The sequence below is a fragment of the Athene cunicularia genome (assembly GCF_003259725.1).
Source record: "Athene cunicularia isolate RWA chromosome 1 unlocalized genomic scaffold, athCun1 chr1_part2, whole genome shotgun sequence".
NCBI classification, from domain to species: domain Eukaryota; kingdom Metazoa; phylum Chordata; class Aves; order Strigiformes; family Strigidae; genus Athene; species Athene cunicularia.
The window spans coordinates 13,059,022-13,084,309 of NW_020799092.1; the positions used below are offsets into that span (position 1 = coordinate 13,059,022).

Sequence of the window (25,288 nt, forward strand, 5' to 3'; positions counted from 1 at the left end):
GGGGCCTTTGGGGGGGTTGGGTTTTGATTCCCCCCCTCCAATGTACTGATGTAACTCTTCCCCCAGATGACAGTTCTGCTGTCAGCAGGGACACTTAAGGAAACTCCTTGATGAGATTAATTCACAGGAACTGTTTCAAAGGCATAGTTTTGGTTATCACAGCTTCAGTTGAACTGAGCTCTAATTTTCTTAATTTCTGCAGCCTAATTAAATGAAAGTTTTAGTTAATTAATTACACTAAAGAAGACTGCCTCAAATGTACACAAACCCAGTCTGACTTACAGAAATGCTGAGAGTGTGCCAAATCCACCAAAGGCAGAAGGAGCTATTAATCAGTGCCCTTGGACAGAAACCCACACCCCAGCACTGCTCATTGACTGCCTGCTCCTGTTCCCCTGCAGGAGGTCCCCACAGCCTTCAACAGAAACACAGTTGGTCACTGAGTCAGGTACATGTCAAATAAGTCCCTGGCTGAAGCTAGCTGCAGCCAAAAGGCCATTCCACAGCCATTTGCTTAAATGTTGCTTTGGCTTCCCTGATGCAAAGCACTTCCTGTGACACTTTAGATATATCAGCATAATGAAGCTCAAGAGTTTATTTCCATCCACCTCCTTTCAAGTGACTAGAAAGACCTCAGATGGTGTAATTTTCAGAGAGCAGTAGTTTGCTGCACTGTTGCCTGTAACAGCTGCCTAAGCAAAGTACTGTGGCTGAGAAGTTCCCACTGGTTATACTAGAAGTTCCAGCCCTGTTTGGCTCATTAAAAGGAACAGCAACCCAGCTTAATGGTTAGAAAGACCACTATTAATTTTGAAGTGTAGGATTTATCAGTTATTGCTTCCATAAGTCTGACACAGAATGCTGGACTGGATGGGTAACAACAGCAAGGTCTGATGTGTCCTACCGCTGTGGTTGGAGACAAACCCATACAGGACACCTTGGCTCCACTAGCTAGGCAGGAACCAGCAATCTGATCTTCTTCCTCACACACACCTGCTGTTTGCAGAGCCTTCTCACAAGCAAAACTTCAGCCACTTGAGCTTTCTTAATAGCCCATGAATGCTTACTAACTCATTTCTATTCAATAATCTAGAAAGCCCTCAGCATCAAACTGCATCATTTTTGCATCAAACCCCACTATCTGGGACACTTAAACAGTCTATTTTTGAGATAAATTCCCCTAAGCTTTGTCATCCATGTCTTGGGGTAAAAAGTGATGGCGTATGTTCTTTCTTCTGAGAGCTCTGAGACAAGTAGACCTTCACCATTTAAGGCTATATGGGAACACTTCCTTCAGAGCACGATTGCTCTAAATCATTGTTTTAGAAACTGAAACAGGAGAATTAAGTCTATGCTTGGTTGCATTCTGTGCACTTTCAGGAAGTAAGGTAGCACAGGATTTAGGTCAAGCCAATTTTATTTCTAAAACACTATCCAGTCTGACCTTTAGTATTGCTGTTACATAAAACTGAGCAGCCACAGCAACAGCTATATGAGGAACTGAGCCCAAAACATAATACTTCTCCAAGCCCTACTGCAGTGTCCTTCCTGTGGTGCAGGGTAGAGAAAGACTTCAGGAGGCTACTATTGACATTCAGGGTATATAGTGTTAAAGCAGGAGAGACCAGTTCTAACTGAAGAGAAATTTTATTGGAAGAATGTGTGTCAGATGGTTGGTATCCAGTATTCAAAATAAAACAATCTAGGGCCACAGCGACCACTAGAAAAAGAAGCATTGAATTTAATAAGAACCAGTTTTACATGCATGACCAACTCCTGAAGTAGTTCTTTTCATAGAGCTCCCCTCTTGAGCTTTGCTGTAAACATTACTCACTATTATTTTCCAGTCACAACTTAGTCCAGGGTCTTGTGTATTATTTTAACACAACATAAAAACACGAAGTTAACTTTAAAATACATGATTAATAGAGGAAAAAGGAGGGAGATAGTGCACTACAGTTGCTGCCTATCACTTCTACTGTGTGGATTCCTGCAGCACTCTATCTTAAATAAGTTATATCAGGCATCTTTGAACACCAATTATGCTTTCCGAACTCTTTGCCCTTAGACTTCAATCCATGCTCTGCAGCTAGTTAGAGAAATTTCCAAATTATACAACACGCTTTTGCAATATCTCCTAACCTAGGACTCTATCTAGAAAGCATATAACCCCTTTTAGTAATGGTTATATCTAAATATAATATAAATATAATATATCTAAATGGAAAAAATTGCTAGTATATTAGCAGAGGCATAGGATAACCAATTGCACTGCAGAAATTCTTTCCACCATTTTAACGATGGAGCAACCCTTTGCATTTACAGCTGAGCACCACCTGCTGGTTCTCTCATCTAATCTGGCTATTTCTCTTGCCACCCTCCTACCAGTAAATCCTAAGAGCAGATCCTAGATTTTAGGAAGACAGACTGATGTAGATGTTACAGCTGGGTGCTGTAACATGGGACCTGGGATTTCAAAGCTGAGCTTCTGAACTCAGCAAGACACAAAAGTGGAGACAGCTGTAATGCCACAGCTGGGGCAGCCACCAGAGGGAGACAAAACTCTGAAGCCCCCCCCAACAAGGTGGGAGTGGAGAATAGCCCTTCCCACTGCATCCACTCCCCACTCTGTCTCAGAGACTGATACAAAACGATTCACAAATAAAAAGCAAAAGCAGCAGAGGACCCTTCCTTTTCTGAATTCCTGTGTGCCCCTTTCTCCTCATTTTAACTGACTTCCCCTGAAATTTATTATTTTCCTCTCTCCAGCACCCCCTAGTTGAAATGCAATTTGCTGATTTTCTCACCTAGTTCTGTCATGCCAGTGACCTTGTGATCTCAGCTTAATATTAACTATTTAACCCAGTTTGCCAAGAGGAACAGGTCTGTAACCTACTGTTATGAAAAAATTCTGACCCTGACACTTCAATTTTGCCCCTTTGATCTTGTAGAGTATCTTAACAGAGATGCTTTCAGAGCCACGCTGCTGGAGTATAATTTAATTTAACATTGTGAACTTAAGCTGAGATGGCCAAAGATGAATGTTTTAATTGTTTAACTTTCATTGAACTCAGTGGAAGTTGGATAGGGAAGTCCCAGCACCATTTTTCAGAAGTGGGAAACATTACTGGCTACCACTGTTTCACTTCTGTTCTCTGCCCAACAGCAGTTCACAATTTATGTGTCATATTACTGATATACCAATGGCCATTTCTGTAGCCCACTATATCACTGCTCTGAATTTAGTGTGGGTAGCAGTTACAGCATCATCAAGCTGCACCAAAGGATGGAAAGAAAATGGAAAAATAACCCCTTCTTATAAATCCTTCTGTCAACATAGCAAGTTATAAACCCAAACAACACAATGACCCCACCCTTGAAATTCCTCCAGAAAGACAAGGGAAAGCCAAACTTAACATTTCTAATTATCAAGGAAAACCTTCCACTCTATAACCACCTTAAACCTCCTCCCTGAGCTTTACTGTACACCCTAAGGCAGGGCCTTGGCCCAAGTTTCAATTAAATTATTAATAGGAACAATAGAGTCAAAGTTTCCCAACTGAGATGCCTCAAGTTTTTAAACCCATATAAAACAACATGACACTAGATATGCTGATTTCAGATTTTCTTCCTGTACCCAGGGTTGTGCAAGGATGTTGGTTGGCTCTTTCCTTTGTTCCAAAGGTAGGAAGGGCTCCCTTGGTGACCCAATTAGTGTCCCTGGGCCCCAGTGCTCTCTAGTGACACCACCTTGCCTGGGAATGCTGGGTCCCCTACAAGCCTCTGTAGGGGCTTAATTACAGAGCTTGAACCCCCTGTGTGACATTGCTTGAGATTTCATTGGGTCTATGTGGTTTGGAAAAATCTGCACCAGGCAGGAAAAAAACCCCAAAACAAACACTCAAACCAGTAATTGCTCCTTGCAATCTTTTTGCTTCTCCCAACTCCTTCACTGTCTCCCATTGTCAGGGTCAGCCTTCTGAAGCAGCCACCTCCAGGGACTCGCATGGGACATGAGAATATCCCATAGAGCCCAGCGCTGCTGCCTTTCTGCAAGGGGACTCATCACATGGGCTGGTACATGAGCTTGGGTGGGAGTGCTGGGTCTTGCACAGGGCTAGCTTCTTCCAGACTAATTGCAGCAGATGGCATAACTGCATAGCTTGGTTGCTTCCAACTTATTGTATAGAAACTGTAAGTTGCATATTCCAGTAAAAAGGGAATGGCTGGGACACACTTCCCCACTTGGGGATGGTGTGGGAGGACAGCTGCCCATTTGCCCTGTGCCAGATGCTGTTCCCTTGGCCATCAGAAGGTTCTAGAAGAGAGGGAAGAGCATCCAGAGCACACACCACAGGGCTATGCAGGAGAAAGAGGGAGAGTAACTCAGCATTCAGCAGGGAGAGGGCTCACCTGGGGACTTAAAGGAGATCAGCAGGTTTATATACATCAGGTAATCCATGGAAGTTGCTGGAAGGAAAACCAAGACTGAGGGAATAGACACTTTGTTTTAGAAGTTAACGTGTCTCACCCAACGATTTCTCTAATTAAAGAATTACCCTTTTTTTAGCTTAACAGACTGTTCCCATAACTCCAATTTTATAGACTAGAGGCTTTTTTTGACTTTTGATGTGAGGCAATGCCACCTCAAGGTTCTGGCTGTTTTAGGTTTCTGTCACATAAGGCCAAAGAAAAAAAACCCAACCCAGGTTCTGGCACAAAATCACCCTGACCCCATCTGGATTTTCCTATTGGTTCAGATTCAGGTGACTTCAGCTAACAGCAGTAAGACTGTAGAGAAGCCTGAGCAATATCATCCCCCAAACAATATCTGCATCCCCCCTAACAAAAGACACTAGATGTGCCAATGAATGAGGAAAATCAGAGAGGAAAGCCAAAGGGTAGGATTACTTGGTTCAAACAGTGGGCAAGGATTCAGCAAACTACACTCTGAAAGAAAGGAGGTAATGCTGCATCCGTCAGAAAACTAGATCAAATTCTGTTACAGAATTCTGGGTTGCAGGCTGCTTGTGTGCTCCTAAGCAAGCTTATTTGTGGCTGTCATAACAGGACACCCATGGTGTGATGAAGTGTCTAGGTGCCACTTGAATCAGAAAGTAATGGGATCCCCTCCTTGTCGGACATATCCCCTACTTCTGCAATTGAGGTATCTCCTTCCTGACCTGAACTACAGTGACGATTTTTTCCAGAAGATGAGAGGAGCACTGAGCCATTGTATTCAACACATTACATGCTTACAGGCTTCAGAGAGGCAAAAGCTTAGCTTCTCATACCTCTAGGCCTCTCTAAGGCATGTCACTGAGAGTTTTCACGGCTTTAAAACTCTGAATTTGTAGATGTTTCCCACCAGATTGGCAGATGGTTTCAGAAATATCATGTATATGTTCAAGACCTGTCTTGCATATATGAGCTCACTTTTCTTAGTTGCCTTTTGAGGATGCCTAAGAAGCAGACATCTCGAATTGTCCATAGGATACAGGTGAAAACCAGCTGCCTTCTCTCATAGGAATTTGTTTCTAGTATCTTCTTGACTCAGTCCTTCTTCATACTGACCTTTCTGAAGCAATGCATGCCTAAACTGCTCAATGCTTGCAACTTGAAGGAGAAATGACATTTAAGCCAGTGAATCCATACTCAGTTAAGAAACTTGAATATACATCTTGAATATACAGTAGCAAGCATAGGAGACAGAAAAGCTCTGTAGTGGTTACTTCAGAAATTAGCTATGCTCATATATTGTCCTGAAAAAACAGAGTACTTTTAGTTGCTGGTAATCATCCATGACTGCTGTCAGGTAAGTGAAGCTTTGTAGTGAAAGCAAGAGACTCAAGGGCAGGACACTGGTCTCATTCTGTACTCTGCCATCCTTCACTGATCTGTGATGATGCCTTTTGGCTTCTCAGCTGGTTCACTTATTTAAAAAACGGTAATAGTTACATGTATAAAGGCTCTGCACAAGCTAACGATAAATCCTATTAAAGATTCGGTTAAATTTTGAGGAACTTCCTATCTTTTTGTCTCTAATAGAGTTAGGATAAGAGGCTCTGACTGAGACCAGAGCTCCATTGTATTAGTTACTGTACACATTAAATTAATATTTTTTTTAAATTAAAAAAAAAAAAAAAAAAAAAAAAAAAAAAAAAAAAAAAAAAAAAAAGAGGCATTTTCTTGGCCTGGGAAGCTCTTAATATGAGAACTAAAATATTTTTATCCCCATTTTTACAAAGACAGAAATTACAACACAGCTTAGAACCAAGATCAGACCTCTCCAACTCCTAGAAGTGCCTTTACCCGCACAGCCCCATTCTTGCCCGCTTTAGCCACAGCATCAGTGACGCCCTCTAAAACGTAGCTAAATGACTTGCCACAATCAATCTAAGCACAGGAGCAATAGCCTCAGTCAGACAATAACCAAACCACAAGCAGAAACGCTAATGTATTCACCCCACACAAAGCAACGCTAAACCCCGAGCAAACAAACATGTCAGTCCTTCAGCCAGGCTCGCAGAGACGCCACGGATGCGCTCGGCGGTGCTCAGAGGTGCTCCCCGACACTGAGAACAGCCATCCTCCGTTCGGGCACGGCACCCCAGGCTACCCATCGCCCCGGCGAGGCAATAGCAGCCTTCCTTGGCACGGCAGAGCCCGGCAAGACGGAGCTTAACGGAAGGGCGTGAACACTGATCGAATCTGAACAGCCCTAGCCATGCATCACTTCGCAGTTTCTCATGTTAAAATGCAACAGCCGTTTGTTAGAGCACTCCTAATGTGTTTAAAATCTTTCCATTGAGAGCCGATGTTGGTTCGAAACCGGCATTCTCAAGCAGCCTAGCATAGACCTGGGATGCCGCTCTGCAGACTTCCCTACCCTGAAGTCCACTGCTGACTGCAAGTATCTGCCCCTCTAACCCCAGTTACTACCTCACTAGTTTATGTATGCAATACGTAGTTTGGCCTAGTTTTGGGGGAGAGAAAAAAAAAAAAAAAAAGAAAAAAAAAAAAAAAAAAGAAAAAAAAAAAACAACCAAAAAACCCCACCAAACAATTGGAATTAAGGATTTATGAAAGTTTAGATCAGCAATAGCATTTTTTTTTTTAACCTCTCCTTATGGCATAAGGCCAGATGCTCAGCTGTGAACTGACACAACTCAGGGTGTGCCAGTTCTGAACAAAATCTGCAGATTCAGCCTTTTTACATCCAGAGATTGGCTCAATTTCCTGGCAGAGGAGGAAGCTAAGCCTGGCAATTTTGAAAAAAGAGAGTACTATGCACCAGGTGAGACTAAATCAGCAGGATCTATTTGGAGATGCTGGTGAGCACTGCAATAGGAGGCAGACACTGACTTGCAGGACAAAGACACTGAGAGTGTTACTACACATGAAACTGGAAAAAATGCTTTGCGGATGAAAGACCTTATAAATAATAGAGGGACTAAAACCTCTGAGTTTCACTGTTTATGGATGTGATTTCATCGGCTCTGCCTCTGTTCAAACCCTCAGTCGTGTTCTCCCCTCCTTCCATCCAGACTCTCACAGCTTCCTTTCTGCAGAGCCCCGAGCACTCAGAGGGTGACCTGGGACACATACATGTCAAAATCTCCAGATGAACCTGAACTCCAGTGCCTTAGAGTGAGGTTTACCTGGGAAATACTGCAAGATGTAAAGCCCCCCGGGAATAAGAAAAATCACCTACCTAATTTCATCAGCTTCAGTGGCTTACTTTCATGATGAATTCAGCCCATGTGTATTTTTTTAATATATATGCAACACAGGCAGATACTGCACTTCTACAATAGATCTTAGGCATCTCTCTCCCTACACATCACTTATGTGAGCATTCTCATTACTTCACAGATGAGGAAACCAAGATCCAGGGAGGATCAAGTAGGATGCCCTAAGCCACACAACAAATGACAAATTAGCCTTGGGCTTCCTCATGTGAAAAGTAACATCAGACCAGGGATGAGATGGTTCTGTATACAGAGTTACAGGCCACTGGGTGAACAGAGCATGAGGGACTGTTGTTATGCTTGTCCCATTCTAAGATTTAAACATTTTTTTCTTTTTTTTTTACCCTACACATCTGCTATAAACCACAGTCAGAGGGGAGTTGGATCTTTGGTCTGATCCAGTACAGCTGTTACTATGCTCCTTCAGTTTTAGAAATCAACCTGACCCCTCAGCTTTGGATGCAAACACCGTTAGACTTGGAAGAAGTTCAAATTTAGGACCTTGCTTTAGGAATGTTTTGTATTAAAATGATTTATATAAACACATTTGCTATTTGGATCTGGCAGCAGCCTGCAATCAGGCCCAGCTTTTCTTAATATTTTGGGCCATAAGCCATCCAGCTTGGGGATTTATTCATCTTAACATGTTTAGCTTTGTAAGCACAATGCAGTAGTTACTGTTGTGCCTGCCGGCTGCTCTTCCATTTTTTATAAACTAATTTTCTCTGCTAACCTACTTTTAATTTTTTCTTGTAAAGCTGTTTTTAGTATTCCCTTGCATTTTTTTTTTTTCTGACCCCCTCCAAACACTGGGGTAAAACTTCCCTGGGTGCTAAACACTAGTGATTTGAATAGGCTCCAGCTTCTATATCCTGGCTTTGGAAATAATTGTTCCCACTAATCCTTTTGAATACACTCCCAATTCCATACATTCAAAGAGCTGTCATGTCCCCCCTCACATACACACCCAATTGCTTCTGTTCAGCAATCAGAGATCATGCATCAGCACATTGTAATTGCTGGTGCCAAGCAGTTCTTGAGCCCCCAAACCCACTAACTGCTTCTGAGCTATGGATGGAGGCTCATCTACCAATGTCACTGCCCTTCCCACCTTGTTCTCATCCCAGCTACCTGGAAAAGAAAAATTATCTTCTATTCCAGCTCAGCCCTGCAGCCTGCCAGTCAATTCCTGGATGCCTTCAATTCAGTATCATAAATACACTTAACAAGGGAGTTTAATATAGATTTGGTACGACAGTTATTTGAGCAATACATAATTTATGTTGCCCTGTAGCATAGGAAGCCGTGAGTGGCGTCTGAGAGTGAACAGATTCAGGAAATTTGCCATACAGCAGCACAAACTGCCAAAGGGAGAAAAGATTGGGGGAGAAAAAGAGAGTGAGCAGCCCAAAGAAGGGGTGCATAACAGAGAATTGCTCAATAGCAGGAAAAAATGTGAAAAAAAAGACAAGATGAAAGGCACAGGGTGAGAAAAGTCTGGAGGAGAGAATAGAGGAAGAGGATGACAGGAGAGAGGAGGAGCTGAACAGCAGATGCAGACAGGGGCAGAGAAGGTCTGCAGGATGAATAAGAGATGAGCAGAAGCATGGAAAGGGAGAAATGGAGAGCAGAGCATGCACACTTGATGTGACAAGCAGGTCTCTGCAGGCTGCGAGTGCTGCAGCCAGCCAGGAAGCGGAACCAACTGCCGTGTCAGCCGGAGGGCAAGGGCGCGGAGAGGCACCCCAGCTCTCCGGGGGCTCTGCTGCCTCGTGGCTCACCCCTGCTCCTCTCCTCTGCTCCCCCCACCAGTCCCCTGGCTGCCCGGCTTCCCTACCCACTTCCAACCCTTCAGATCTGCATGGTGTTAGGTTTTGCTGTTGGCCTCCTGCTCTTACATGGCCTCATTTTGGGAAGTTGTAATGAGGATACAAGGCCAGCCTTCCAGCTGGGTAAATCGGAGAGGCTCTGCTGGCACTCTCACCCAACTCTCACTGTCATCCCTTCAGCGATACTAGTGTCCCACCTGGGCACTCCTTAGCTCAAGGATGAAGGTCCTAAGTGCCACACTGTGGTGACATCGCTGCCCAAGAGAGCTCACCAAGTTTGCTGTGGGTGGGAGATGAGACATAGAAGGCAGATAAAGCAAATGGAGAGTGGGAGTTTAGTGAGACTAGAGAACATGAAGAGTGCTTAGCAAGCACACAGGATCTGTGCCTGCCATTTGCCTAGGCCTCCACTTCTGAAGAGGCACTGGCTCTCAGCTCCTGGAAGTTACTTTTGGTTGGAGAGCTCTCATCCAAACCATCAGTGTCAGTGAGCCCTCTGTTACACTGAGCAGTGACCTGTCACAGAACCGTAGGAACATCTCAGAGAAAGATCTCCATCAGGACCAGTCTGTACATGGGGAGAGCCTCAGATACCAGGAAATCATCCCTGATTTATTTTCTGGGATTTATCCATTATGAATTGAAGGCCACACAACCATTTGGCTCCAAACACGACCCCTTGCAAGCAGAACAGATAGCTATAGTAACAGGAAAAAACCCTAAGCACAACTGGACCAGCTGACAGCCTCTACAGAGGTGGAAGAGGGGGACTGGCCATGAACACTCCTTCTGCCTGCAGCATCGATGACAAAGTTTACTATTGTTCATGGAATGCAGCCAAAATGCTTGCTGTTGTGCCCAATTGGAGAAAACCAGCCTTGCAGAGTTTGCAATAGTTGACCAAAGCATTCCCTGTGTGTCCCTTTCTGTTGCACATGTGTGGCTGTGCACAGACCTGCTTCCCTGCCTGCAAGCTGACAGGTACAGCTCTGTGACGAAAGTCCAACTCGTGCAGTGGGCAGATGTCTGGTAATCACTACTATTCCTAGTGCTGCCACTGATGCTGCCTGTGCCTAGGACTGGCACGTAGGCCAAAACTATTAAAATTGGCTCTCTTCATCCCAAGTGAGGTGGTTAGGAGCTGCAGAGAGTGAGCTCCCCTGGAACAGTAGAGGAGCTAATAACTGCACTTAAAAGCAGCAGTATTGATTGAGAGCAGGGCCTGTAATCTCTCTGCTTTCTGCCCATATAAAGGGAACTGTGCTCCTCTCCTACCTTGCAAGATGATGACTTTCTGTGCACTTTAACCTTCATCAAGCAATGTTTACAAAGTACTTCTAAAGATGCCAACTGGCAAATACTATGGAAAAATACCCCATTTTTTTCCCAGGTACCTGATGCTGCGTGCTCTCGCCTGTGTGCGGCCGGCTGTTTATCGGCCGGGATCCCCGTGATGGGCGTCTCTGCACCTACCCCTCTGAGTGCACAGCCTGCATTCATGTCTCTGTTTTCTCTGGCATCCTCCAGTATTTCCCTTGGAACTAATGGCCAATAATATAGTTTCTCCCCAGACATCCCCCTCTGCCACAGCGCTCCCATGAAGAGGATTATCATTCTCATACTTGTGAGCCTCATGCTGTCCCACTGTCTCTTTCAGGCTGTTGTCCCCTGGGGAGAGGGTCACAAAACTCACAAAGCACAGAGATTTGCAATTAGATCTGCTCTGTATTTTTTCTTTCTGCCTTGAAAAATACAACAGAGAAACTGGAAATTCTGTAGAAATTGTCCAAGTAGCTTTAAGAAAGCTCTGTGCTACTCTCAGCCCAAAATATGGAAGCTTTGGAAAGAAATATTTAGATGAATCTCCTCCAAAAGTTTTCAGAAGAAAGTAGTTATTACTTGTAAAAATAAATGCGTAATAGAAAGCAAAGAATTTCCATCGAAAACTAATTTCAGTGGAAATTTTTCAGGTAGCTTCAGTGAGCTGTGGAGCTGAGCATGCCCTCTGGTGCCAGAGCCAGGTTTTACAGGCCCTGGGACCTGCCAGCTCCCTACAGAAAAAAAAAAAAAAAAAAAAAAAAAAAAAAAAAAAAGATCAAGTTTAAAAAGAATTAAAAAAAAAAATCCTACGCTTGTGGTGATATTGACTCTTCTTTCTGTAATTCATACGAAAATTAAAAATAACAATAGCATTGAGAGTAAATATTTGTGTGTGTGTGCACACTCTTTGAGTAAGAATATAGTCTCTAACTTACAAAACATAACAGGGTGCCTCACTCAGCCCCTGGAGTGATCTGTATCGCTGTGCCACGTTTACACAAAAGGAAGCAGAAAGGGGATTTGCCTGAGGTCAGACTGAAGTCAGCAGAGTCTTTGCAGGGGAAGAGGCTGTCCCCTGTGGAAAGCCAAAACATCCGGAATTGGGACACAGGAGCCGGGCTCCAACGCCAGTTCAGCCGGTGCTGTTGTGACTGGACTGTATTTTTTCAAGTCCTTATTTCCCTACCCTCAAAAAGAGGGCAATAATGATGCATCCCCATCTTGGGAAAGTGCTGCATACAGGTGGGTGCTATTTTCCCGCAGACATGCTAGCTCCACAACAATGCTTGCAAGATGAATTTGGTGTCTGACTGCCAGATCCAGGATTCTTCTGTTTGGCACAATACAGAGAAAAAAAGGCAGCAATCCCCACTCTCAGAAGGGAACAATTTCACAGTGACCATAAAGACACCAGCTCTAGCCTGATGACAAAAATCACTTTGATGAGCCTTCAGGTACATTCTGTGACTTCACTTAGGGCTCTGTTTACCAAAAGAGAGTAATTTAATCTCCCCAGCAATCCCACATAACCCCCACAGCTGTCTGGGGAACCTGCTGCAGGGAAAACAGAGTTGCTTGTGAATCAGCTCCCGAGCTGCAGCAGTTTACAGGACTAAACTTTAAGACAAAGCAAAAGCAGAAATGGTCCCATATTGGAAAGCTGTGCATGCATTGTGGCAGCTCAGAAAAAGAGTCACAGACGTGTTCATACTCCAGCAATGCAGTGGTTAGCTGGCAACAGCTATGGCACCAGCATCCCAAGCAAAGCCATCCTCCTGCATTAATGGAAGTGCTGGGTCTCTGAAGGCTCCTGATTTGTTTAAGCCTCTTGTTATTTGAGACTCCAGGCTTGCATTTGTAGCTGCTGGACTAGGCAGAATACTCTGTAAGGGCCAAATCCATATAGGAGCTGGATTTCTCTAACTTTAGCTGTCATCATAATGACTCCCACAAACTCATTGATTAAGCTGCCTAAGTGAAAGCTTGGTGTCCAGCTTTCATCATCCAGTAACCTTTTGGCCACATTTGTGGATCTACTAAGCTGACAGAACTTTGAAACAAGAATCACAGTTTTTCATTGCGCAGTGTAAGGGTTTCCTAGATCCAGTGACTCCACAACGGAGAGCGGTGGCTGCCCTGCCTGTAGTATCATGTCCCAAACAAGGGAACATGCCACTGCACTAATCCATACAAGAAAAGACCATGTAAAAGCTTTCTATTTTCATTGCCTGATCATCTGGGACACAGAGCTCCATATGTTGTAAACTGCCCCATTTCACGCTCCAGGTAAAGGAACGTGGGGGCAGCTCAAAAGGAGGATGTGTTTTCATTCAACAAGAGCTCCTGACTTGATTCATTTGTTTCCACATAAGCAACTGGGAACAGATGTCTCAGCCTCCTTGTACCAGTCACTCTTTTAACAAAAGCTCTGTCTTGTTTGTACAACGTCCTCGTTCTCTCACCCTTAACTCATCATTACACAGAGATAAACTATCAATGTCCAGCCTTGTGACGCTGCAGAGAGGAGGGCTGACTCTTCAGGAACAAGGAAGAAAACACATGAAAGGGGTCAAATCTCAAACCTTGCACCACTTGGTATGGGTACCACTCTGCTGCAACAAGATCATGTGCTTTTAAACCAACTGAGAGGGGGCAGCACCTAAATATAGGCTTTAAAAACATATTCCCAGGATCTGACCTTTTGCTGGCCTCCTTTCCCCAAGAGGTGAGATACCTCTATTCTGCCTCAGACAGTAACATTTAGGAAATCTTGAACCCCTACGCACTGCTTTAGAGTCCTTACCAGCTCTCCAGACTTTGACTTTTATCTTCTTCCAGTATCTTTTAGCTTCTACCTTCCACAGCAAGAAATACAGGCTTTGCAAAGGAGCCACTTAACCACAGTCAGTTTACTGTTAGAACCCACAAGAATTGCATGCTTTAAGGTATCAAAGAAAAAAAATTCCCCAAAAGTACTTTCCTACCCCAAGCCAGCCCCTTCTTACTTCCTTCCTTCCTTCCTTCCTCTCTCTTTCTCTCTTTCTCTCTTTCTTTCTCTCTTTCTCTCTTTCTTTCTCTCTTTCTCTCTTTCTTTCTCTCTTTCTCATCATAGCTTGTTGCAGATATATCCAAATCTTTTGTAGTTCTTGCCTTTGCTGGGGGTTTATTACCTGCTGATGACACCATAGGTGAATTGAAAACTATCACTCCCTTTTAAAATTCTTTTTCCACCATTTGGATCAAGCAACAGGATGATCTATAGCTTGCAGTTAGGTTAAGGGCAACCAGGTGATTTATCCCTTGTAAATACCTGTTTCTTTCTATTGATAAAAAATGTGCATGAATAATTAAAGTTAGGTGTGATGGTTCCCACTCCTTGTCTTGGTATGTTTCAGTGACTGATGTTTTGAAGAAATACTGTCCCTGGTTTCAGAAACAAAAACGTCCCATCTACTCTAGCATCTTGTCTGACAGTAACTAGCCAAAAGTGTTCAGAGGAGATATAAAGCCTAGCTACGACAATCCTTTGAACACCAACCCAAAGAGAAGATCTCTCTCTAATCCCCTCTGAAGCTTATCTGTGCCCTGAAGGAAGAGAATTTAATATTTCTTGCAAAATCCCTGGCTCTGGGTAATCTACATTATTGTAACTCTGGACAAGTTTGTTTTCCACAAAAATACCCAGTATTTTTCTAACCTTGCTGAGCTCTTGATCACCACAATTATCTTGTGCCTATTAATATCATGAGGTGACTGTGAGGGGAAGCTGGGTGCTTTCAACATTTTTGAAACACGCAACTTTGACTCTTTCCCAGGCTTTCTAGATAAACCCCATGGGGAGGCAGCAGCACATTTGACACAGACAGGTCTGTCAGCTTAGCAATTGTACCAGTTCATGTGGTTTCTCCTGTCTCCCCAGGGCATGAATCCTCAGCTCCGGATTAATGGGCCAATGAACATCAACCACTACGCGACAAAGAAGAGCGTGGCAGAGAGCATGCTGGACGTGGCGTTGTTCATGGCGAATGTCACGCAGCTTAAAGCAGTGCTGGAGCAGGGGACTTCCTTCCAGTACTACACCACCCTCATCGTGCTCATCAGCATCTCTCTCTTCTTCCAGGTGATGATCGGGATTCTCCTCATCATCACTGGTAAGGCAACCGCTAAGGCACACCCACCCTTGCAGGATGCTAAAGGGGCAGGGCATCCGGTGGCTTGGCTGGCAAAGGGGTGGAAAAAAGAAGCCTCTTCTCCTAAATCATCCCCCCTGGCTCCAACCAGGGCTGCGGGAGGGTTGAAGACAGCTTGATGTGGACAGTGGGGAGGTCTGTGTTACCATTTTTCAAAGTGGGGAGTTGGTTGGGTTTTTCTCAGCTATGAGCACTACTCTTCCTTCACTTCCCCACTGATGAAGCCCTGTTGCAGGGAGAGAGCTGGGTTTTGGGCCTCTTGCTGCCCATCCTCTAACGTGCCCCTTCATGCAGCTCTTGCAAATACTACATTTTAGCTGTATCTTTCACCTCACTCAAGCTGGGGCCTAACAGAACAATTTAGGTGCGGGAGAGCTGAGCACGCTCATGACCAATGTGATCAAGCAATGCCCGTTTATTACAACTAATTCAGCCCTTTTATAATGTTCTCCCGCACATGTGAGTAACATGCAGTGCAAGTCCTCAAGATTGGACAGTTGACTTAGCCTGCGCTTTAAACCTCCTTATGATTGGATAAAAGTGCCACATCAGCCTTGCCAGGCTTCCTGCCTTGTGGAACTTCCTCTTCCATCCCAACCCCTTCCAGGGGTTGTTTGTCTTGTCAAGTTTCTCCCCCCTCATTCAGGGTCACATCCTTATCACATTCTTGCTCGGCTGAGGCTCTTATCACTCTTGTTCTCACACAGGATTGCTCACATGTCCATTCTCTCGCAGAAAGCCCTCTAGAATCCCAACATTTAGGTGGAGGTATTCCCTATATTAACCTTGCATTTAACCAATCCCACAGTTCTCCTAGTGCCATACAGACAGTACGTTAACACCAGCATTTCAAACAGGCTTGCCCAGTGTTCCATCTGATACAGGAATTGCTGTATTTCAGCCTCCACACATGCCCAGTATTAGAAGTCTGCAGAACACTGCCTTTTCCTGTATAGCCTATGTGGGTTTTTTTACATGGGACATGGGTTCAGAGGCTATGGGAAATCCTGTGATGTGTTACTTCCCCTGCCCCACATGGTGGGGCTGGAGCCAGCTGTGAGGAGGAGGGGGACAGGGCACCACAACTGAGGACAGGGAGCCACATGCTGCCATTTGCATGGCTTATTGGCCAGACAGCCCCAGTAACCTGAGCGTTCCTGTGTCTAACCTGATCAATGCCCATCAACTAGGGCTGGTCCCTTTCATGTACCCAGATTCCTCTTGGTCTGGGGGCAAGGTGGGGGTTGATAGCTGTGTCAGCACATATATGAGATCTGGGTGTCAAGGAGAAACTGGCCTCCAAATCTGAGTACAAAGTTGCTGCTGACCTTGTCCCCCCATATCATCCAGCCCTCGCTTACCATGTCCCATGGCCATGCAGTGGGGGAGTCACATGGCACATGCCTGGCTACCCTGGGGCAGTAATTTGGCTATTTAGAGCTGGCCCATTGGAGGGCTGTGGCACCTCCATGGCAAAACAGAGACATGACACAAAGATATTTTTCCTCTGCTCCATCCTCCTTTGTCATCCTAGGGCAAGCTGTGGCCCCTGTAAAGTTCCTGGGACTGTTCCCTCTCTGTGGCTCTGTGGCAGCAGTGCCACATGGACATGGACAGTGGCTGCAGTGCCACATGGACAGTGGCACCATGGACATTTGCCAGGCAGAGAAGGCTTACAGGGGCTGGGGGACTCGGAGTCAAGCTACAAATCTCCTTTTCTTATTGCATTGTATTGCACAGCTCGTTTGAACCTGAATGATGTTGCAAAGCAACCCCGCCTGAATATACTCAACAACGCTGCCACAGCTCTCATCTTCATCACAGTCATCCTCAACATCTTCATCACAGCCTTTGGAGTGCAGAAGACTGGCCTCTACCCTACCAGGAATTTTCGACCTTATTAAGTCATGGGGCAATGGAGTCAGGTAAGAAAGGGGTGAGTTCCCATCACTGCTAGCCCGTGGAAGGTCTCTCAGTGTCAGAAAACATCATTGCAAGGCGGAGAGGGAGAAGGCAAAGCTGAACAAATTAACAAAGTCTTTTCAGGGGCATGTTGCTGTCCTACAAGCATCTGGGGCCACTGAACAAATGCCCTCAGAGAAGGAGGATTAAAGACCTTGCTTGATATTTAAAGCAAGAACATCAAATATCTCAACTGCTGAGATTTATCAGCAGCTAGTGGTTTCCAGAAGGCTGCAGACCTCATGTTAGATACAGATAGGAGTTGTGGATGGGAGCTAAATTTGGGAAAGAAAACTAGGTGTGTTCTGGGAGGTATCCAAAGATGGCAGCACTACCTGAGCAGAAGAAAAGGAAGGGGCTGGTGACGTGGGCATGAAAGAGCTCTTCACAACAGCCAGTGTGGTTTGCAGGGGCTGTTTTCAGAATCTAACTCTCATTTTCAATAGAGAGTCTTTTGAATAAGAATCCAACCAAATGCTTGGATTCCCATGTCAGGTCACACCAGGAAATGACAGTTCTGAGGTCAAAAGTGCTTTAGGTTAAGAAGCAAAGTTCACATCTCTTGTTTACATGACCTGCAACGTGTAAACACAGTTTAAATGCAATATACTGCAGCAACAGCCAGCATGAAAACTTGATAGACACATGGTATGATGAGGGAGGATGCAAAGGCCAAAAGCCTCCACAAAACCACTGCTGGCTTGGAATCCAGAAGGGTGCAAGTGCTGAAGAGTAGCACCCCACACCCGTAGGGGTAGCCATGGTGCGGAGTGACCCAGTATACTATGACTGCTCCTCTCTGCCTGGCAGTGAAGAAGAGCCTGCTGCGACCTTACTGGCATTTCTTGTCTTCCCTGCAGGACCTGAGCAGTGCGGCTGGCAGGGAAAGCTCTCCTCCTCCATGTTTTCATTGGCCTCACCAGGAGCCCATTGATGAATCCAGAGAACTGGGTTAAACTTCCAAAACTGTGTGCGTGTCATGATATACCAGCCCCTTACCGTAATGCTTTTGCAGTTCTGAAGGGGTGAAAACATTGCCTTTCAAAGCTAGAGCAAGCTTTGCTAGAGGAAGCTGCAGGAACAGCAGCAGGTACACAATTTCAAAGCACAGTTCTGTAAATCTCATCTCTTATTTTAGTTGCCTGCTTCACATATTCAATATTGGCTCATTTTGTAGAGAAAACTAAATGATTTACTTTGTAGGCTAAATAAACAAGAAAAGTCCAGCTTTTTTGTGTCATGCATAAGTTGCTATAAAGCAATGCTATCCAATAGTTTACCTCCCAAATGTTGAAATGGATTTCTCAAACAACAAAAAAAAAGTTGTTCTCATGGAAGGACAGAAAAGTGTGTGTATGTCAACGCAGCTAAATCCAGTTCAAATGTTTTCCCAGTTGTTTCAAATTAAATGCAACACAGTTAAGAAAACAATCAGTTATTTCCAGCATTGGAAAATTAACAATGACAGAAAATAGATATTATGGTCTGATGTCATTGCCAGGGACCTATCAGGAATGATGTCAGAATAGTCTGACAATATTTGGTAGAAAATGAAGAAACATTATACGTAAGGAGACACTCTCGGCTTATTGCCACAATGAGAAATGACAGGTGCATAGTGTATTACTTTATTATACAAAAAAATAAGGTCTTATCACTAACATACATGTTTTTAAATATATGATTTTTAGATTGACAATGCTGGGAATTCTCTTGTACTAGACCAATTTGTTTCTGTTAAAAAAAGTCTTTGAATTAAGATTTTTCAGATTTTTTTTGAAAAAGTTTTCTATCCTAAATTTTTTAACTCTGTAGTTATGCTAAAAAATTGGTATTTTAATAGCCTGGTGTAAACCTATTTAAATAATGACATGCTTTTCTAGTTATTAAATAATTTTTTCATTGTACAGCAAAATCAGAGTTCAATATGGATTTTTCATTTTGCATACTCTTTCCATGACTGAGAAAGAAATGTCACAAAAACATCCACATATTGGTCTTCAGGGGCTACTGGGAGTGTCTGACACTTAAAAAACCCAGATACAGGCAGATTTCATTTGTACTCTGTGTTTGACTTTACAGAATTAAATTTCTGTTTAAGCCACTCATGGTGCATTTTTGCTGGAGAGGGTGTTTTTTTTCTGATCTTGCCCATAAAGGCTGGTGGGTGAGGCTACAGACCAGCCATCTAGTACTTGCAAAAGACAGTAGCTTTTTTTGCAGCTGAAGGGAAGTTACATAGAAAGAGTAGAGTGGAAAATGTCAGTTATGCATTTACCAGAATTTAAATCAACAAAGTTGAGCACAGTCTGGGATCTGTTTGACGAAGCAGGCAAAGACTTGTTGTCCACTTTGTCCCTGGAGTGACATTGAGTTTGCTGCTTCTCTCAGTCCTCAGTCTCTGCTGAGACTAACAGCAAACAGGGATGAGTGTTTCTGGGAAGCCTCTGTTACTCTGCTCTCCTCTAGAAACAGACTTCACTGTAAAGGCAGCAAAACTAATGGCAGCCAATGTAAAACCACCAGCTAAGGGCTTTCAGCCACTACTTGCCGGCTGGGTTCATGAAAAGGTAAAAAATTATGCATCCCATGTGTGGATCCCAAATCCTGTGACTCATTGCTTCAGAGAGCAGGAGGCAAAGCAATTTGCATCGATGACCGAATATAAAGAGAGGAAAGAAAAAGAAAAGGTTTAGCTGGGAAAGAAGCAGTGAGGTGAATTTCATTTCCAGATCTTAACTCCAACATCGCTGTCTCCGAGAGCTGCCAGGTCAGGTAGAATGGCGTGCGAAGCCTGCCTGAGCAGAGAGGGCTTCCCGTCACCCAGCCCAGGCGAGCAGAAGACCAGCAGCACACCGGAATGCTTTTTCCCCCTCGTCACCTTTAATAATGGTTTCTCATTATAATGGAATCAGACTCATTAGCAACCTTGGCTGCCTTTTTCCCCTCTCCATGTCTGACTCCCATTCCTGCCAAGCTTTTTATACTCAAAGGAGGCACAGCTGAAGTGAAAAGAGGCCAAATTTAAATCTACATAAGCAGTTGCTGTGAAAGCTGACCTCCCATGTGTGTAGGCTGTGCCAAGTACCAAGCTCAGGTCTAGGCTCTCTCCTGCGGTCTTCTCCAGGAATTGTCCCCCACTTGCGAGAGGGACCGATTTGTTCTTGGCATTCTCTCTCTAGGAGCACATTGCACTTGTGCTTTGCTGGGATGTGTATTTTTCCGGTGTTTCTACTTTGTTTCACATGATAAACCCGGGAAGCCAGGAGAAAAACTTTTACTGCCATTCCACTTCCTGTAGCCCTAGAGAGGACTGAAACAGGTCTTGCTCCTGGCTAACCTTGCTCACTGCATCTCCCACCCACCTCCTGCTGCAGGGCTCCTGTGGCTTGGGCAGAGTGACCTATCACTCTGGTATTGCCTACGCCTTCAGTTATATGAAGCCAGAGAAGCAACACCTGGTTTCTAATCCCTGCTGCATGGTGATGCGGGTTTGAGTAACACACAGACAGGACTGAGCTTTTGTAGGAAGACAATGTATTTATAAAACCTGAGGGAGAACTAGTATATCCCCCAGCTCTAATAGAAAGGTGGCCCAGGAGTCATTTTGAAGGCACAGAGCCACTTTAAGGCAGATAATTCAAAGGTACAATTCACGTTTTTAACCCAAGGCATTGTTATCTAAAACCCAATCAACTTCAGACATTTGTAGGCAATGAAAAGAGGTGAGACGTTCATACTGGGCAAACATTAAAAGACAATGACAAAACAAGTAACACAGTAATTTTCACACAATACATTTCTCAGAATAGAAGCCAGCCCTCCTTCATTCCCTTTGCTGACCTGTAAAACAAGCCTCAGCCCCACAATTCACAGTCCTGAAGATGGAGTCAGCATTTGTGGGCAGAGCTCCCTTGCCATGCACCCTGCACCTGGGGGCCCAGGGTCCCCAGACTGGCCACCTCTTGCCCCAGGGCTGGTCTCCGTGCAGCATGGCCTATCATCTCCCCAGATGCCCCAGCTGGAGAGCTGCCGGAGCAGCTCCCTCTTGCCTGCCTGCCTGATGCATGGGAAATTCCATGCAACCGATTTCCTCCTGCTGTTGAGGCAGGACACAGCCAGGATGCACACGAAGGCCAGGAACTCAGGGTAAACTTCATCACAAACTCAGGCACAGCTTCCTAAAACATCCTGGTGACAGAAATGACATAGACTGTTGGGGACAGTCAGTTTCCTGGGCATGGTGAAGCCGGGTTCTCTCTTGCTCTCTGGGAGCTGTGCCAGACCCAGAGGCGAGCCCTCCTCGCAGTGGCAGTGCACGCCGTGCATCACTAGTGATGGGCCGAACCACCTGCCGATCAGGGACCACTGTGGCCTGGCCACCACCCTGGATGGCCACGTCCTTTCACTGCATGGCTGTGGGACTACCTGTGGCTGCTGTGCTTCCTGCTCTCCCACTCCTCACGATTCTCTAGGGAGAAAAACTGCAGGTTGCTTTGGAAGAGGGGCAGCAGCCTCAGAGCCAAAGCCTGGTGCCACTCCTGCAAGATTTGCTGCTGGCTGCCAAGCTGGGGAGTGTGTAGCCTCTTCTCTCCCCACAACCTGCAGCGGTCTCTGTGCATGTGGGCTGGGAGGGGGCTTTTGTCCCCATGGGCTCTCTCCAAGCTTCTTCATGGAGGCTGCCAACTAGTACAATTAATATTAATCACATTAACTACTGCAATGCTTAAATACCAAGAATCCCCACTGTGCTAGAAGGGCAAGAACACATGGGATGGCAACTTTGACAGTGGGGATACTGGCCATCAGGAAACTCGACCGAAACCCACTAACTGCTTACATCTCCACCGTGGAGCCCTCATGAGGAAAACAGCTCTGCTTGCCACTGGCCTGAGTTACAAGGCATGAAGGAAAGAGCAAACTCACAGCTAAAGCATGGGGGTGAAATCCTCAAATTCTCCTGGCAGTGCTGGAGTGAGGGCTGCACCCTACTTTCCAGTCCATTCTTTGCTGTCCTCTCTGGTGAGGAAGAGGGGTTACTCATATCATTTAAGCCAAGTGAGTTACCTTCTGGATGCATCTAATGCTTGCCAGTGTCTGCAGATGAACACTAGCTGCTAACTTTAGGTGCTGCACACCACATCTAAGCCAGATGTGAAAGCACACAGTATAAATAACCCTCCCTCCCTGTGCATGATGTAAAGGGCCACCACCAAATCCATTACCTCTCCATCTGCAAAATGGGCATCATGCTGTTCTCTGCTCAATGGGGCCAAAGAGCCAGGTCCTGCTAATGCCTCACTGCACCCCAGTGCTCACCCTCGCTGCCAGCCTCTCCCCATTCCACAGGGATTGCGTGACAGAGCCAGCCCAAACAGGCTGTGGAGGCACAGTCCTGGAGCCTGAAGAGCAGCTCACCTGCATACTTGCAGGGTTGTGCCTGTGTTTGAGTGAAGCACAGGCTCTGACATGCACCAAGAGCATGACTGACACTGCACATTCCAGGCAGAAACAGAGCTTATTGCATCATTGCATCACAGGGCTCTGGCCTCCTAAACTCCTATAATACATTTTTTTAAAAAGAATAGAGTTGACTGTTGTCAGCCTCTTCCCTCTTGCCCCAACTGCAGTGTTTCATTTCTTAGTCACTATACGGGTAAAGTACTTTCCCTCAATAAAAAAGACTGCTCTGGCTTGGGCAGAAGGCTAAGGCTGCCTCTTCTGAGAGATTCTGGCAAAGGCTCTGTGGACTCAGAGACACAGCCATCTCTTGTTTACTCACCATAGCTGCACACTGTACAGTGAAACTTTCTGAATTCTGGTTGTCTTTTTCTGACTTCATCATCACAAAATCCAGACTGAGGCAAGCAGATGATTTGACAAGATCTTTATCGCACGTGCCAGAACTTGCATGTTCAGTTTTCTACTGCAATAGTGGAACTTGATGGACTTGTCAAGCACCACAATTAATAAATGAAGGCCTATTCTGAATTAGCATCCACACCATCAGCGTAAAAAGCAACAACTCAAGTACCATGTCAGCAATGCTTGTATCCTGCATACCTCTATTACTCGGTTCTCAACAACTCTCCACAGAGCTGGGCACCATGAGCAGCATCCCATCAGGCTCTTCCCTGAAGTTTGAGATCAAGTAGCAGCCTTTTCAGCACAGTATGGGGACACCGAAGGTCCAGTGGAGAGCACTGACTGTACTGGGATATCTGGGCTTCTATTGTCCTCTAAAATGGTTACAGGGGCAAATAATCTTGCCTTACATCAATGGGAGTTTTAGGGGATGAGAATTTCCAGTAGCATCAGGCTGGCTGTGAACGGGGGCTCTTTCCACAGTTCTTAGATCTTGCTGGCACAGGTCTGCCCTTCCTTTTATTCACTCAACCCTTCTGTCCTCACTGTTCCCTGCACTCAGTGCAAGTGCCAAGGCCTGAGGCCACCTTCTCTGTACTGGGACAGAACTCCCTAGAATGCTACAGAGATGAAGTATCAACAGCTGTGCTGGTTCTTCAACCAAGAAGCCTGCTCTTTACATAAAAGTCAAACTATGACAAGACATAACTGTGAGGCTATAACTTATTAAATTAACCTTTAGATGCTGCATAAACGCACAGGATTTAGAGAGCAGAATACTCTGTCTCCTCTGTTTCTGACAAAATCACAATATTTCAACTAATAAAATATTGCCACTTCTTCCCTGCTAGGGTTTCCCTGATACCATTAGGACAAACACACATGTCTGTCAGATAAGGCTTCAAAGTTCCTCCTGAGTTGCCCTTCTAGCTTCTCTGTATAACCCCTCCACTATCCTCAGGCAGTGGATCACTAATTTAGGTGGACCTGTAACATCAACCCCTGCCACCTCGCCCAGCTGCAGGCAAACGTGGCTCTCATAAGGGAAGTGTACTTGAGTCTCCAACCATGGCCCATAATTTGCTGAGTATGAGCACAGTTTTTTGTCATGACTGAAGTGGAAAGCACAGAGAAACATCTAAGCACTAGCAGCCTAAAGTGCCTATCAGCTCCTCCACATCCAGATTTCCTTGGGTCAGCACATGGGCATGCAGACACAATACAGTTCGGAGAACTTATTTTGGTCGCCTCTCCAAAAGCATGGATACCGGAGAGATGGGGAAGGAGGGAAAATTGGGAAGGTTGTTTTTTTCTTCTTTTTTTTTTTCTTTTTTCTTCAAGTATTGAAAGAGGAGCTGTGTTACTGTAAATAAACCATTCTGGGCTTAGCTGGAATTTGTGTTTGTTTGGTTTGCACCACGCAAGACTCAACGGGAAATATGGCACCTCTCCCACTGTACCATCTGCCAGACTACATGGCAGGAAATACAAGTCCTTCACTTGTCGACATCTCCCCTGCATGACCTCCCAGCAAGACACGGATCCCACGTCTTGGATACAATGGCTCACAAGAGAAGCTCCCGCTCCTCTAGCCTGACCGTCCCTTCCTCAGCTGTGCCATCCCATTGGAAGGCTCTGGAGGCAGAGGAAGAGTTGGTGTGCTCAGCTGTGTGCCTTGATAAAGTGCACATCTAGATGAGACGGTGGACAGTGCTGCTGAGCAGCTCTGAGGTTGAAGGCTACAGTGTCTTCAGCTGGCGCCGGTTCCACATGCCCCGCTTTGAGTGAAACCAGTGGAAAAAGTTTCTCAGGGAGAGACGCTCCACTTCCAGCCCGGCCTGCAAGATCCTGGCAGAAAAGAGAAGGGTAGATTTAGAGAAAACTTGATCACAGAGATACTGGGGGGCTTAGCCCCAGGGAATCTCTTTTAGTTGTGCTGCTGTCAAGAGACTGCAACCAAATTGAAGAGTCCAGAATAGCTCAGAGGTATCTCATATCCATAAGCAGGCATCTAATGACACTTGCTGAGTGTTTATGCACCCTTGAGAGCAGGACTGGTCAGGAGCTGCCTGCACACACCAGGCTAGGAGGAAAGACAGCTGGCAACATGGGATTGCTCAGTATGCTAGTCTTCCCTGCAGCCACCTACAGAAAAGACAGGACAGGCCTCAAAACCTAGAACTACAAACCCAGAGTCCTAGGATTTGTACATCAGAGATCCCTCATCATAAACTTCTCAGAAATTGTAACTGTACCTCATGATCCTTACATGTCTCTCCGACAGTTGCTCTTCTGGGCAATGAGGGATCCAAACTGGACCCACTGTGTGCAGCAGTGATTGAAGAGGACAAAGACTTCGCAAATCACCAGT

General features: G+C 45.2%; 2 protein-coding genes across 3 annotated transcripts in view; one reads left to right on the forward strand and one right to left on the reverse strand.

Annotated features, from left to right (window-relative positions):
- The window catches only part of NINJ2 (ninjurin 2), a 47,198-nt gene extending 28,784 nt beyond the window's left edge, over positions 1-18,414 (forward strand). The window contains exons 1-4 of one of the 2 annotated variants that reach the window (XM_026862071.1): positions 6,769-6,909; positions 14,820-15,051; positions 16,831-17,015; positions 17,913-18,414. In XM_026862071.1, the coding sequence (XP_026717872.1) occupies positions 14,823-15,051; positions 16,831-16,994 (393 nt within the window). In that variant the 5' untranslated portion in view covers positions 6,769-6,909; positions 14,820-14,822 and the 3' untranslated portion in view covers positions 16,995-17,015; positions 17,913-18,414. Of the gene's footprint in view, positions 1-6,768; positions 6,910-14,819; positions 15,052-16,830; positions 17,016-17,912 lie in introns of those variants that run through there. The other variant, XM_026862062.1, reaches the window with a different exon arrangement.
- A 5,831-nt stretch (positions 18,415-24,245) lies between these two features.
- Positions 24,246-25,288, reverse strand: part of B4GALNT3 (beta-1,4-N-acetyl-galactosaminyltransferase 3) — a 63,655-nt gene continuing 62,612 nt past the window's right edge. Inside the window, exon 20 of the mRNA XM_026862014.1 lies at positions 24,246-24,765. Within this exon, the coding sequence (XP_026717815.1) occupies positions 24,657-24,765 (109 nt within the window). The 3' untranslated portion in view covers positions 24,246-24,656. The remainder of the gene's footprint in view (positions 24,766-25,288) is intronic.